The sequence below is a fragment of the Vipera berus genome, assembly GCF_964194415.1.
Source record: "Vipera berus genome assembly, chromosome: 1".
Classification (NCBI taxonomy): Eukaryota; Metazoa; Chordata; class Lepidosauria; order Squamata; family Viperidae; genus Vipera; species Vipera berus.
In genome coordinates this window covers 357,669,974-357,686,368 of record NC_138202.1, presented here as the reverse complement: position 1 = coordinate 357,686,368, position 16,395 = coordinate 357,669,974, and the positions used below count along the sequence as shown (strand labels likewise).

General features: G+C 44.9%; 1 protein-coding gene across 1 annotated transcript in view; it reads right to left on the bottom strand.

The window, feature by feature from the left end:
• The window catches only part of TEX14 (testis expressed 14, intercellular bridge forming factor), a gene marked incomplete at its 5' end in the record, with an annotated part of 102,937 nt that overhangs the window by 40,268 nt on the left and 46,274 nt on the right, over nt 1-16,395 (bottom strand). Inside the window, 5 exons of the mRNA XM_081346669.1 lie at nt 366-447; nt 8,327-8,459; nt 12,143-12,265; nt 13,672-13,760; nt 15,283-15,564. Of these exons, the coding sequence (XP_081202795.1) occupies nt 366-447; nt 8,327-8,459; nt 12,143-12,265; nt 13,672-13,760; nt 15,283-15,564 (709 nt within the window). The remainder of the gene's footprint in view (nt 1-365; nt 448-8,326; nt 8,460-12,142; nt 12,266-13,671; nt 13,761-15,282; nt 15,565-16,395) is intronic.

Sequence of the window (16,395 nt, the reverse complement as noted above, 5' to 3'; positions counted from 1 at the left end):
CGGTCGCTAAAATTGACGTTTGTGAAGTTGAGGACTATATTTGCATTTTGGGTTTTCTGAAATGTACGTTCCTCACGTGGGCAAGGAATAAACTCGAGAGGCATCGTTAGTAGCCCAGTGTGGGGCTTCATCTATTTATTTCTCGTTAGGAAGAATGTTATTATTAGGAACATTTATGCTCTGCCTTCATCAAAGGGTCCCTAAGCAGCGGTTAAAATAATTCCACAACAAACATGCTGTTCGCCGAAGACAAAACAGGCAAAAACAGAAGCAAAACAAGCCATTAAAATAACAACAGTCGGTGTTAAAAAAAAGAGAGTTTTTTCATCTCTACGGCTGCCTAAGCATTAAATAAAAATTCTTACCTGGTTGCAGAAGTAAACACATCGCTCCTTGGCAGGTTGTCATGGATATATTTTGTACCTGTCCCACAGGAACACTCTCGTCCTACGGAATAGAAGTAAGCAACATGCTCACAGAACATGAAATAAGAGATACCTCTAAAAAGAAAAGAAAAATGCCAAGAGCGTGCCGAGTTAACCCAGGAGTAAACACAGTAAACAGTGGTTTGTAACAAATGGTGCTTTATCTACAACAGTACACAAGTGTACACCAGGAACAATTTGCCTACACGTGCTACGAGCAGAATTCAACAAACCTTAATTACAGCAGGAAAGGGAAGGAAGAGAAGACATCAGCAGAGCCTTCCCTTTACACAAAGGCTCTTAAAGAGACGCAGAGCCTGCTGAGTCTTTCCCACTGTTATATCTTACATCATACTTTACATCCGCTGGCTAGCTTTTAAATCCGTGGTGGCAAACCTATGGCACACGCGCCACAAGTGGCATGCAGAGCCCTCTCTGTGGGCACGCCCACCATCGCCCAAGTCCTAGGCCTTCTGCTAGGTTTTATAAAACCTTTTCGCTTTAGGCCTCCACCGCCGTGTGCAACAAAAAAAAAAGGTTCAATCAATCAATATCAACTTCTCGCAGGGAAAAAAAAAGATCTCGCAAAGTTGGAATTGACTGATTGAACGTTTTAGTCCCACCCAGTCTGCTGTTACCACTGCAGCCACGCCCACCCAATGGGTCACGCCTACCCCATGGGCCACACCCACCCACTGGGCCATGCCCACCCGACACCCGACGATACATAAGTGGGTTTTGGGTTGCAGTTTAGGCACTTGGTCTCTAAAAGGTTCGCCATCCCTGTTTTAAATCATTACCTTGACAAAAAATGTGCACTTATTTTATTTTCAGTTAGCGGCATCTTCTAGCTTCGGGCAAATTGCAAAGACAATGTTTTTAAAGAGGCCTCTCGATCTTTCTGCACGATCTTTTTAAAGAAGGGGTTGTTTTCCGCTCCCCCCCCCGTTTAATAATTGCATTCAGAATCCCCCACGGATGCTGAAATACTTACAAATACCAGTGAATATTAATGCCACGTTAAGACATCTGAGACTACCTTGTCTCTTTCCTCCAGGGCAGACGACGGAAATCAGGATATGTTGGATGGGGACAATTTAATTTTCATTTATTCATTTTATCAAATTTCCCGAGCTGACTATCTCACAAGGAGTGAATCTGGGCGGCATGCAACAATAGGATAAAAACAACTATAGGTAGTCCTTGACATATGGCCACAACTGGGATCTGAATTTCCACTGCTAAGGGAGGCAGTTGTTAAGTGGGTCATGCCTGATTTTACAACCTTCTTTGGCCACAGTTGTTAAGCAAATCTCTTCCATTGTGAAGTGAATTGTGTGGTCGTTAAACGAATCTTTCTCCCTTTGACTTTGCTTGTTGGACGTTGGCTGGGGCGGTTGCAAAAGGAGACTGTCATAAACTCTTCTTTTCAAGAAGAGACTGGACAACCATTTGTGTGAAATGGTATAGGGTTTCCTGCCTGATTATGGGGTTGGACTAGAAGACCTCCAAGGTCCCTTCCAACTATTCTATTCTATTCTTTTGTTATTCTATTGTTTCTATTCTATTCTTATTCTATTCTGTTCTTTCTATTCTATTGTTATTCTATTCTATTATTATTCTATTGTTCTATTCTTTTCTGTTCTATTGTTATTCTATTCTATTCTATTCAATTCTTCTATTCTATTCTAGTTATTCTATTCTATTATTATTCTATTCTATTGCTATTCTATTCTAGTTATTCTATTATTCTATTCTGTTATTCTATTCTTTCTATTCTATTGTTATTCTATTCTATTATTATTCTATTGTTCTTTTCTGTTCTATTGTTATTCTATTCTATTATTCTGTTCTATTATATTCAATTGTTCTATTCTATTGTTATTCTATTCTTATTTTATTCTATTGTTATTCTATTCTTTCTATTCTATTGTTATTCTATTCTATTATTATTCTATTGTTCTTTTCTGTTCTATTGTTATTCTATTATTCTGTTCTATTATTATATTCAATTGTTCTATTCTATTCTTATTCTATTCTTATTTTATTCTATTGTTATTCTATTCTTTCTATTCTATTGTTATTCTATTCTATTATTTTATTCTATTGTTGTTCTACTCTGTTGTTATTCTATTCATTCTAATTCAAAATTCTAATTCTAATTCTCATCCCATTCCACTCCCATTTTATTCACATGTGGGTTACCAAACTCCTAAATCTTTATCACGTGTCTATCGGGAGGCCACAGCTGTCCTAAGTGCGAGGACCACTCATAAATCACTTTATTCATGCTAATTTTCAACGGTCAGTAAACGAATGGTTTGTAACTCGAGATGTCCTGGTTCCTTTTCAAACCACTCATATCGTCTTCGTTAGCGTGCCGACGGATTGAGAATGCCAATTTGCCGATTGAAGAGATTATGCACTGACGATATTGCAACGGCAGAGAATATCTGTCGCTCGGGTGTAGGATGAGGGTGAAGGCTTGTTCTCCAAGCTTGTGGGTTGGTTTTCGAACACTTCATTAGACACGTCGACCTACAACGAATCCCTCCGAATCCAAATCAACCGTATATTACTGCATTATTGGTTAGCCCAGACAACACCTATAATGGTTTTGACTTATTAGAGGGGGTACTCTATTATTAATGAGATGGTTTAACATGGTGGAAAATTGATAAACCTTTAGAAAACAGAATAATCAGATAGATAAGATGTGTAACCAGAATATTAGACTTTGGTATGAAAAGGGGAAAAGGGACAAGCTGAAAAAAGGGAAACTTTGGTCACCTAAATATAAAATGCTTGGAAATCATAAATAATAGTGTCACTTTTAATATTGATGGGAAATTACAAGCTATATCAGGACATTGATTTTATACAAGGATTAAGTGCAAATGCAATTAAGATACATATAAGCTAAAAAGGATTGATCATTGTAATAAGATGTTTTTTTATTTAGTTGATAACAATAAGAATTGTATTAGCCCAATAAGAGATAACAAGATATTAATGGAAAAAGAGAAGAAATAGTTGATACTAAAGATTTATGTACGCTATTGAACTATTGATCAACCCTGTCATCACGTTGCTTTCCCCATCCATCACCCCTCTGTCATGGTCAGATCATCACCTCCTGAGGCTGGTTTTCCGTCATGCCATCCCCCGCCGCTGGGCGGCGGAACCTACCAGGTGGTTCCGCCCCAGGCGCCTAATGGACCCGGACCGGTTCCAGAGGGCGCTTGGGCCTATACCTATCACCCTTACCCACAGCCCAGTCGATGCTCTGGTGGAGGCCTGGGAAACGGCTGCCACCAGGGCACTCGACTGCGTTGTACCCTCGCGACCTCTGACTCGGCGCAGATCCCGTTGGGCCCCATGGTTCTCTGTGGAGCTCCGGGAGATGAAGCGTCGGAGACGAGGTCTAGAGAGCGGTTGGAGATCCAGCCGATCCGAATCCGACCGATTGCAGTTAAGAACCTTTATAAGGTCTTATCTTGCGGCGATAAGGACGGCAAAGTCTAACTACTTTGCCTCCCTTATCGCGTCCGCAGATAATCGCCCGGCCGCCCTGTTTAGGGTGACTCGCTCCCTCCTTAACCAGGAGGTGAGAGAGGATCCCTTGCAGGGACGAGCCGAGGAGTTTAGTCATCATCTGGCGGACAAAATCGCTCTGATCCGGACCGGCTTGGACTCTGACTGGGCAGAGTCTGACGTGGAGGAATCAGGCGGTCTTGAGCATGTTATCTGGACTGAGTTCGACCCTGTTTCCCCTGATGATGTGGACAGGATCATGGGGAGACTGAGCACCACCACCTGTTTGTTGGATCCGTGCCCCTCCTGGCTAGCTTATGCGGCTCGGGAGGGAACACGAGGCTGGTTCCATGCAGTAATAACTGCTTCTTTGAAGGAGGGTGTCTTCCCTGCCGCCTTGAAGGAGGCGGTGGTGAGGCCCCTTCTCAAGAAGCCTGCTTTGGACCCGGCTGTTTTAAACAACTATCGTCCAGTCTCCAACCTTCGCTTTCTGGCGAAGGTTGTTGAGAGTGTGGTGGCGCATCAGCTCCCTCTGTTCCTGGAGGAAACTGATTATCTGGACCCGTACCAATCGGGCTTCAGGCCCGGATACAGCACGGAGACGGCATTGGTCGCGCTGGTGAATGATCTCTGGAGGGCTAGGGACAGGGGTTGTTCCTCTGTCCTGGTCCTATTAGATCTCTCAGCGGCTTTCGATACCATCGACCATGGTATCCTGCTGCGGCGTCTCAGGGGGTTGGGAGTGGGAGGCACCGTTTTACGGTGGTTCTCCTCCTACCTCCAGGGCCGCTCGCAGTCGGTGTTGACAGGAGGGCAGAGATCCACCCCGAGGTCTCTCATTTGTGGAGTTCCTCAGGGGTCGGTCCTCTCACCTCTCCTGTTCAACATCTATATGAAGCCGCTGGGCGAGATCATTCGTGGTTTCGGGGTGGGGTATCACCAGTACGCTGATGATACCCAACTTTTTCTTTCCACCCCGAACCAAACCAGCGATGCCCTCTCCGTGATGTCCCGGTGCCTGGAGGCGGTTCAGGTCTGGATGGGGAGAAACAGGCTTCGTCTCAATCCCGCCAAGACTGAGTGGCTGTGCATATCGGCATCTCGGGTTAACCAAGTTATTCCACCTCTAACGATGGGGGGTGAGGTGTTACCCCCCGTTGATAGGGCTCGCAACTTGGGCGTCCTCCTGGATTCACGGCTCAATTTTGAAGACCACATAGGAGCCGTGACCAGGGGGGCTTTTGCACAGGTTCGCCTGGTGCGCCAGTTGCGTCCCTATCTGGACCGAGACGCCCTACGCACAGTTACTCATGCGCTTGTGACCTCCCGTTTGGACTACTGTAACGCTCTCTACATGGGGCTGCCCTTGAAGACCACTCGGAGGCTTCAACTGGTGCAGAATGCGGCCGCGCGAGTTGTAATGGGGGTTTCCCGATACTCCCATGTAACACCTCTACTCCGCGAGCTGCATTGGCTTCCGGTTGCCCTCCGGGTGAAATTCAAGGTGCTGGTTATTACCTATAAAGCCCTACATGGCCTGGGTCCGGGCTATTTGAGGGAACACCTGCTGCCGGCATCAAACGCCCTTCGCCCAGTGCGCTCCCACAGGGAGGGTCTGCTCAGGGTGCCGCCGGTGAGAGATTGCCGGCGGGTGACACCCAGGGATAGGGCCTTCTCTGTGGGAGCGCCTGCCCTCTGGAACCAGCTGCCGGTGGAGCTGAGGACTGCCCCCGACCTCCGATCATTCCGCCGGGGCCTGAAGACCTGGCTCTTTGAGCTCTCAGGCCCAGGCTGAGGAGAAATTTTTAATTCGGGTTTTAATGTATACAGGGTAATTTAATATTTTTTAATTGGTTTTTTAACTTTTGTATGGTGGATTTTTAATTCCCTGTAAACCGCCCTGAGTCCTCAGGGAATAGGGCGGTATATAAATGCAAATAAATAAAATAAATAAATAAATAAAATAAATATCCAATTGTAAAATGAGAAAATCAATAACAGGCTTCGTCTCAATCCTGCCAAGACTGAGTGGCTGTGCATACCGGCATCTCGGGTCAACCAGACTATTCCATCTCTAATGATGGGGGGTGAGGTGTTACCCCCTGTTGATAGGGCTCGCAACTTGGGCGTCCTCCTGGATTCGCAGCTCACTTTTGAAGACCATATAGGAGCCGTGACCAGGGGGGCTTTTGCTCAGGTTCGCCTGGTGCGCCAGTTGCGACCCTACCTGGACCGAGATGCCCTACGCACAGTCACTCATGCGCTCGTGACCTCCCGTTTAGACTACTGCAACGCTCTCTACATGGGGCTGCCCTTGAGGACCACCCGGAGGCTTCAGCTGGTACAGAATGCAGCCGCGTGAGTCGTGATGGGGGTCTCCCGATACTCCCATGTAACACCTCTACTCCGCGAGCTGCATTGGCTTCCGGTTGCCCTTCGGGTGAGATTCAAGGTGCTGGTGATGACCTATAAAGCCCTAAATGGCTTGGGTCCGGGATATTTGAGGGAACACCTGCTGCCAGCATCAAGCTCCCTTCGTCCAGTGCGCTCCCACAGGGAAGGTCTTCTCAGGGTGCCGCCGGTTAAAGATTGCCGGCGGGTAACAACCAGGGGTAGGGCCTTCTCAGTGGGTGCGCCTGCCCTGTGGAACCAGCTGCCTGCGGAGCTTAGGACTGCCCCCAACCTCCGTTCATTCCGCCGGGACCTGAAGACCTGGCTCTTCGAGCTCTCTGGCCCAGGCTGAGAATTTTTTAATTTTAATTTTAACTGTGTTTTTTTATTTTTCTCAGGGTTTTATGTAATCTTTTTAAATTTGTTTTAACGTTTGTATTGACTTTCTTTTAAATGCCCTGTAAACTGCCCTGAGTCCTTCGGGAGAGGGCGGTATATAAATCTAAATCTAAATCTAAATCTAAATAATAAATAAATAAATAAATAAATAAATAAATAAATAAATAAATATAAAAAAAGAATCCAAGTCAACCACACAGTCGGCCAGAGACAACACCAACCCTTAACCATCCCGCGCAATCCCCCACAACCAGCACTTCACCTCCCAATGACCCCGACTTGATTTAACCTGCCCGTCACAAGATCCATCAGAATCCTCTCACTGATGACTCACCCTTGACCCATCACAAGACCGTCATTTGACACACCCACACCCGAAGCCCTGATAAGCAGAAGGACACCAACACCGACATCCCCCGTGAACTCCGCTGAAGACGTTACCTAGTCCGGTAACGAAACGTTCGGAAACCAACCCACAAGCTCGGAGAACAAACGCTTCGCCCTCACTGATGGTATTGCCTAGTTTGGTAACGAAACGTCTACAAGAGAACAACCAAGCTCAGAAAAACGTTGCCAGAAAAACCAAGTAATTAAACTTAAGTTTCAGAGCATCTTGGCTCAAATTTTTTAGTCTCTCTCCCTCGTGGACATTACATGAATTTTTCTAAGCACAAGGAGTCCTCGACTTATGACCACAACTGAGCTCCAAAGTCCCACCGCAAAGCAACACAGTTGTGAAGTGAGTTTCGCCCCATTTTACCACCTTTCTTGCCACGTTAAGTTAGAAACGTAGTTGTTAAGAGAACCTGGCTTCCCCATGGGAGTTTGCTTGTCAGAAGGTCGCAAAAGGGGATCATGTGACCCCGGGACGCTGCAACCGTCATAAGTACATGCCAGTTGCCAAGCGTCTAAGTTTTGGTCATGTGGCCGTAGGAATGCTACAGTGTGAAAAACGGTCATAAGCCCCTTTTTTCAGTGCCACTGTAGCTTTGAGCCAACTGTTGTAAGTCAAGGACTACCTGTATTCCCCCCATTGTGTGTGCCTGCTTACTCTCTTCCAATCCCTTCCTCTCCAAGGAATGTACATCGTGTGTAAACTAGTTATTTTTTTCAGCGCTGCTGTAACTTCAGTCACTGTGTCAAACTCAATTTCATTGAGGGCCGCATCAGCACTGCGGTTGCCCTCATGGGGCCAGGTGGGTAGGGCCAGGGTGGGAGTGGCCTACTGGGTAGGCGTGGCTAGAGTGCGTATGGCCTACTGGGTGGGCATGGCCAGCTCTACATTGTTCGCATCAAGGGTGCCTATGGGGGCCCGGGAAGGAGTGGGACAGATCTGAGGCTCTCTGGCAGAAGGAGGGTCTCTGGGCCAGGGCCAAGGCAGTGGGGGCCGTTCCCTCCCTGTTACCAGGATGGCTTCGCGGGCCACATGAAACCACTTCGCGGGCCGGATTCGGCCCCCGGGCCTTGTGTTTGACATGTCTGCACTAAACAAACGGTTAAGTTGAGTACTACCTGTAATTAAGACGACAGGACAAGTTAATCTTGCACGCACAATACAAAAGGAAAAAAAACCTTACTCTGCCCTGAATTGATGGGATGTTCTTTGTGACCACAGATTCCTTGAGATTTTTTCAGCTTTTCCTTCTGTCCAGAAATTTCCTCCGTTCTTCCTAGAATATCTTCTTCGTCCTCTTCCTCAGCCGTTGAGTACTAAAATGACAAGTTAAGAGTTTCTCAACAGCGAAAGAATTGAGTTGTCTCAACTAAGCGCCAAGCCTGGAACACAAAGTGACTTATTGCTCATATATTTATCCTTATTTACTCAACGTGAACTTCATTATTTACTCTTCGGCACAATGAACTCTACCCAATATTAACACAATCTATTTTGTCCCAGAAGAACAGGTTAGAGACGGATCGTCACTGAGAAAGACCTCACTGTGGGTTGCTAGGAGTTGGGAATGACTTGATGGCACATAATCAACACATCCATCACTTCAACCTAGGCTTCTCCAACTGTTGGCCAGTTTATGTGTCCTCCGAACCAGGAGTTCAAAGATCCCAAAGAGGCTTCAGGATATGTTGAACTTATAGCATCAAATACCTTCCTGGCCTCGTACAAATTTCAGCCCAACTCAAGTTTACAGGGTTATCATTGTAGGGGGGAAATGGGAAGAAGGAGGGGTATTGATTATGTTCATTGGCTTGGGGTATTTGTAAACGAAAGCAGGGAGGCAGGGAGGGAAGGAAGGAAGGAAAGAAAAAGAGAGAGGAAGGAAGGAAAGGATGGAGGAAGGAAAGAAGGCAAGGAAAAGAAAAGAGAGAAAGGAAAGAAGGGAGAGGAGGGAGGGAGGCAGAGAAGGAATGAAAGAAGGAAGGAGAGAGAGGAAGGAAAGGAGGGAGGTAGAGAGAGAAGAAAGAAAGAAAGAAAGAAAGAAAGAAAGAAAGAAAGAAAGAAAGAAAGAAAGAAAGAAAGAAAGAAAGAAAGAAAGAAAGAAAGAAAACCTCATGTTTCAAGGTGCTGGTGATGACCTATAAAGCCCTAAATGGCATGGGTCCGGGTTATTTACAGGAGCACCTCTTGCCGGTGTTAACTTCCCATCGCCCTGTGCGCTCCCACAGAGAGGGCCTCCTCAGGGTGCAGTCGTTCAGGGAATGTCGACTGGCGGCTCCCAGGGGGAGAGCATTCTCTGTGGGCACGCCAGCCCTCTGGAATCAGCTTCCAGTTGAGCTTTGGATGGCTCCCGACCTTCGCTCGTTTCACCGCGACCTGAAGACTTGGTTGTTTGAACAGGCCGGCCTGGACTGAGGGATTGGATTTTAGAGTTTAAATTTTAAGAATTTTAAATTTTAGAATGTATTTATTACTTAGGGCTATTGATTTAATCTTATTTTAATTTTTATACCTTGTGTGTTGTTAGCGTTTTAATTGCCCTGTACACTGCCCCGAGTTCTTGGAGAGGGGCGGTATATAAATCTAATATATAGATTCAAGGTACTAGTAATGGTGTTTAAAGCCCTACATGGCAGGGGTCCGGAGTACCTTAGGGAACACCTGCTGCCGGCGTCAACTTCCCTCCGCCCTGTGCGTTCCCACAGAGAGGGACTCCTCAGGGTGCCACCGGTCAGAGAATGTAGATTGGTGGCCCCCAGGGGGAGATCTTTCTCTGTGGGCGCCCCGGAGCTATGGAACCAGTTACCGGTTGAGATCCGGACGGCGCCCGATCTTCGCTCCTTTCGCCGCGATCTGAAAACATACTTGTTCGAACAAGCCGGCCTGGCCTGAGGGGGGATTGGTGGGGTTTTTATTATCATTTTATTGGGGTTTTTTATTATGTACCAATTGTTTTTATGGGCATGTATTTAATTACCTTTTAATTTTTGTAACTCTGTGTTTTATTCTTGCCCTGTACACCGCCCTGAGTCCTTCGGGAGAAGGGCGGTATAGAAATATTAATAAATTAAATTAAATTAAAATTAATAAAAATAAATAAATAAATGTCCAGAGTCAAAGACTCTCTATAATTTCTACTCTACCCAGAAAGGAATCTGAGTTTTTAAAAAGAGTGTCTATCAAGTGGGGATAAAGAATCATCTGGATTGGGAAACCCAATTAATTGGCTGGGGACCAATGCTGGACCAACAGAGGTAACCCAACATTTTAGCTTCCTGTTGGGAGCTCTCCAAGGTACTGATGGTGGCCAGTTTCCCTGGCAAAAAATAACCCAGCCTTTAGTTTGTGTCCGGAACTCTCCAGGGTCCTGAACGCAAGGCTTCCCTCCCCATCTGCTCGCGTCCCCCCCCCAAATCAAGGGGTCTTTTCCCTCTGTGTATAAAGGCGCCCTTTCTATCTTCTTCTTTTCTTTTTATAGATTCAAAGTTTTGTTAATTTGCTAAAATATTAAAAGACAAAAATATAAAGAAAAATGAAAATAAAGGCAACATAGGGCAGAAAAGGGGAAGAGAGAAAAGTGTAAGATAGAGCAGAAAAAGGGGGGGAAACATTGACCTCCAACTCCTTTTGGTGCTATATAGGTAGTCCTCGAGCTACAACAATTTGCTTAGCAAATTGAAGTTACAACAGCACTGAAAAAAAGTGACTTATGTCCATTTTTCACACTTATGACCGTTGCAGCATCCCTGTGGCCGTGTGATTTACATTCGGATCCTTGGCAACTGACTCATATTTATGACGGTTGCGGTGTCCCGTGATCCCCTTTGGCGACCTTCTGACAAGCAAAGTCAATGGGGGAAGCCAGATTCACTTAACAACCGTCTTACAAATGAACAACTGCAGTGATTCGCCTAAAAAACTATGGCAAGACAGGTTGTAAAAGGGGGCAAAATTTATCACTTAGCAACAACAATTTTGTGCTCAATAGTGGTTGTAAGTTGAGACTACCTTAAAATAAGGTAATAACATAAAACCTCAACTTTTTACTTTGATATAATAATACACACACACACATATGGATAGACAGATAGGTAAACAGACGGAGATTATGAATAAAGATGATATATACATAATCAGGATGGATATAGATGGTAGGTAGGTAGGTAGGTAGATAAGGTAGGTAGATAGGTAAACAGAGAGATTATGTGTATAGATGATATATAGATAATCAGGATGGATATAGATGATAGATAGATAGATAAGGTAGGTAGATAGGTAGACAGAGATATTATGAATAAAGATGATATATACATAATCAATAAGGGACGCGGTGGCTCAGTGGGTTAGGACGCTGAGCTTGTCGATCAGAAGGTCGGCAGTTTAGCGGGTAGAATCCTGAGTGCCGCGTAACAGAATGAGCGCCTGTTACTCGTCCCAGCTTCTGCCCACCTAGCAGTTCGAAAGCACGTAAAAAAGCAAGTAGAAAAATAGGGACCGCTACGGTGGGAAGGTAACAGCGTTCCGTGCGCCTTTGGTGTCTAGTCACGCCGGCCACATGACCACGGAGACGTCCTCGGACAAACGCTGGCTCTTCGGCTTTGAAACGGAGATGAGCACCAGCCCCTAGAGTCGGAAACGACTAGCACGCATGTGCGGGGGAACCTTTACCTTTATACGTAATCAGGATGGATATAGATGATAGGTAGAGATAGATAAGCTAGCTAGCTAGATGATAGATAGATGATAGGTAGATAGATACAGATAGATAGATAAAGAGATAGATAAGATAGCTAGCTAACTAGCTGATAGATATAGACAGACAGACTATTTCTATGACCATCCAACCTATCGACAAAACCCAAAGTCATTTTTTTTCCACCTCAAGCACAAAGTTCAGAAGCGGTTTCCAAGTAGGGGGAAAAAAATCAGCTGTGTTCTTTTCTTTAATCAAAGCAGTCAATTTAGCCATCTTGCCTAACGCCAACAAACTTTCTCTTACTTCCAATTCTGAAGGCTCATGAGGAGCAGAACTGCCGAAAAAATAGTCGGGGTCCGGAGTTAAAAACTCCTCGGAGATGTTAAGGGAGGAAGACGGCGAGTTTGGGACTACGTCCAGCTGCTCCTGCAAGAGAGATGGGAATTAAAACAGCATCTTTATCGAGAACAGGGTGGCCGGGAGGAAAATGTCTATTTTGTTATTTGCCCCGTATCTGTTGTGACTATTCCACTTTTCCTTTGAGACTCAAAGAGAGCCTAGAGGTTGTCCTCAACTTACAACTACAATTAGGATCGGAATTTCCATCGCTAAGCAGGACAGTCGTTAAATGAGTTGCCCCGATTTTATGACCCTTTTCGGCAGGGTTGTTAAGGGAATCACTGAGATCGTTAAGCCATTGTTAAGCCAATCCATCTCCCCCCTCCCCCGCAACTGACTTTGCTTGTTGGAAGCCCAAAATGTCCACTATCATTAAGCGAGGCGGCTCTTGAGCGAGTTACATCTCATTTTACGACCTTTGGGGAAACAGTTGTTTAGGTGAACCACGGCGGCCGCTAAGCGAATCATGGGGCTAAGTGAAGCTGACTTTCCCCCCGTTGACTTTGCTTGTCTGAAAAGAGCTGGGACGGTCGCAAATGGCAACTGTCACAAGTACAAGCCAGTTGCCGAGCATCCGAATTCTGACCCTTTGTGACTTTGGGGATGCTGCAACGGTCGTAAGCATGAGGACTGACCGCAAGTCCCTTTTTTTTCAGTGCTGCTTTATAGGATCTTCTGCCTGAGCGGGAGGTTGGGCTAGAAGACCTCCAAGGTCCCTTGCAGCTCTATTCTGTTCTGTTCTGTTCTGTTCTGTTCTGTTCTGTTCTGTTCTATTCTATTCTATTCTATTCCTATTTCTTTGCTATGCTGTGCTATTCTAATTCTATGCTATTCTAATTCTATTAATTCTATTCTAATTCTGATTCTATTCCTGTTTCTATTCTATTCTATTCTATTCTATTCTATTCTATGCTATTCTAATTCTATTCTATTCTACGCTATTCCATTCTAAATTCTGTTCTAATTTCATTCTATTCTATTCTAATTTCATTCTAATTCTATTCCTATTCCTATTTCTAATCTATGCTATTCTAATTCTATCCAATTCCAATTCCAATTCATTCCATTCCATTCCATTCTATTCTACTCTATTCTAAATTCTATTTCTATTCCTATTTTATTCGCACTGATGATGTTACCTAGTTGGGTCATGAAATGTCCGCAAGAAAACAATCTAGCTCAGATAGCACCCAAGGATCCTGCACGCTGAACTTGGGCAGAAGAAAATCTCTAGCCAGATTTGCCGACAACCTTTTGATCTAAAGCACCAGTCTTAAAAATGTTTCCTCCTAGTGAGATGGCATTAAAACTATTATCTCTGCAACATCTTAACGCCACTGTGGTTTCCCACTCTTATTCTGCTTAACGATCTGGATCGGGATGGGCTGATTGGACGGAGAACAATTGCTTAATTATTCCGCAGCCGAACTTACCCTGCAAGAGTCCTCGGAAGGGAGGGAAAGGCACACAGGCTTGCGCGGCGCTGCGCCACTCTCGCAGGCTGGAAGCGGACTGCCTTTCCCTAACAATATATTAAGACAACATGAAATGCAAGGCCACCACTGAGAGAAACTATGGGGATGGCGGTCGGAATTAGCATGGAAAGAAAAAACTCCGTTTCTTGGACGACACACAGGCTGGAAAAACAAGTAATTCAGAAATTGCCAATAGAGGCGGATTTGACGGGGATGATAATTAAATAAAAAAAAAAAAAATTAAATAATAATAATCCTTTAGAGATGAGGGATAATGCATCCCCAATAAATGAATTTTATAAAAACAGTCCTTGAAAAAATCCATCTTTTCGATTCTCCTGGGAGCCAGACCAGCGAATCCCGCTCGCTACCGCTAGCGTCAAAACCGTTCAGGAAAATGGAACTGTACCCAGAACACTGGAATTGCTACAAACAACCAATTGTGCGAAAGTCGATTTGTGTTCCTTCTCCTTAGTCATTTTATTCTGGGGAAGGGTCTTTTTCCCAGGCATGGAGCAGGCGATACAACATCCGCAATTTGCTGCTCCTTGTTTGGCGGTACATGTTTTTAAAAAAATTAAAACGGGGTGGGGGTTTTTTGTTAAATTTTTTTTAACCCAGCTTTATTGTTTTAGTGAATAACTCAAGGCACTGAACAATGTAATCCTCTTTCCTCCTACTTTCCCCACAAAAACAACCCTGTAAGGTGGGCTGGGATGAGAGAGACAAGCCCAAAGTCACTCAGAAAGCTTTCATGGCTAAGACGGGACTAGAACTCAACATCTCCTGGTGACTGGCCCAAAGTCGCCCAACTGGCTTTCGTGCCTAAGTCAGGACTAGAACTCACCCTCTCCTGGTGATTGGCCCAAAGTCAGCCAACTGGCTTTCATGTCTAAGGCGGGACTAGAACTCAAAGAGTCTGTTGATTGGTCCAACAGTCACCCAGCCAGCTTTCATACCTAAGGCAGGACTAGAATTCACTGTCTTCTGGTGACTGGACCAAAGTCACCCAGCCAGCTTTCACACCTAAGGCAGAACTACAATTCACAGTCTCCTGGTAATTGGCCCAAAGTCACCCAACTGGCTTTCATGCCTAAGGCAGGACTAGAATTCAACGTCTCCTAGTCATTGACCCAAAGTCTCTCAACTGGCTTTCATGCCTAAGGCAGGACTAGAATTCAACGTCTCCTAGTCATTGACCCAAAGTCTCTCAACTGGCTTTCATGCCTAAGGCGGGACTAGAACTCACCCTCTCCTGGTGATTGGCCCAAGGTCACCCAACTGGCTTTCCTGCCTAAGGCGGGACTAGAACTCACAGTCTCCCAGTTTTGGACCTGCTGCCTTAACCACCACACCAAACTTCAATCACGACAAGACTGAAGCTTATGTGCATCTGGCAGCCAAATGTACGAATTTTGGCTGCATTTTGTGGTGTCTGTTTTTTATTTTACAACCGGTGTGAGAAGAGCCATGGAAGCTATGCTGGCTGGGGAATTCTGGGAGTTGTAGTCCACACCTCTTCAAGTTGCTAAGGCTGAGAAACACAGTGGTGACTCAAAGCCTCCTTACCTTCCCTCTCCAGGCCTGGCGCTCTTCCTGCCACACCCTCCAGATGTTTCCGTTTCTCACAGCCAGAAAGGACCTTGTGGTCGCCGATGACCTTGCTCCGCTGCCCCTTTCCTGCCTCGCCATTCTCCTGGCAGAACTGGACCCGCTCGCAGATGGTGGGGCTGGGGGAAGCGGTCATAAGGTCCTGCACCTCACTCTGCAACATCCACCTGCTGGCAGGGTGCTGGGTCGGTATATGAAGCAGTCCTGAGGCCACTTGCATTGCCATGTGCTTCACTTCGGCTGAGGGAAAGAATGACAGACGGACAAGTCGGTTGGATTGGATGGATAGATGGATGGACAGATAGACTGACAGATGGATGGATAGAAAGGATGGATGGATAGATAGAAATGATAGATGGATAGACGGATGGACGGATAGATATAGATAGATAGATAGATAGATAGATAGATAGATAGATAGATAGATAGATAGATAGATAGGATGGATGGATATAGGATAGACAGACAGGATAGATAGAATAGATGGATAGATATAGATGGATGGATGGAGATAGGTAGGTAGATACAGACAGACAGAGACTGACAGACAGATATGGATGGATGGAAGTAGCTACTGTATGTAGATGATAGATCTTCAGAGATGTCAAACTCGCAATGTCACGTGATGATGTGCAATGTATTGGAGCTGGTTTCCCGATGACACATCCAGCCCGCGGGTTGGCAGTATGACACCCCTAATGTAGATAGATAGATGATATAGATAGATGATAGATAGATAGATAGATAGATGATATAGATAGATAGATAGATAGATGATAGATAGATAGATAGATAGATAGATAGATAGATAGATAGATAGATAGATAGATAGATAGATGGATGATAGATAGATCGATCTTTGGACTGGTTTTAGTGGGACTTGTCCATTTTGGGTGAAAATAATAATAATAATAATAATAATAATAATAATAATAATAATAATAATAATAATAATAATAATAATAATAATAATAATAATAATGTGATGATGATGATGATGATGATGTAGTTGGAAGGTAAGGAAGCTGTGTAGAATTAAATACAGGTGGTCCTCAACTTACAACAGTTCCT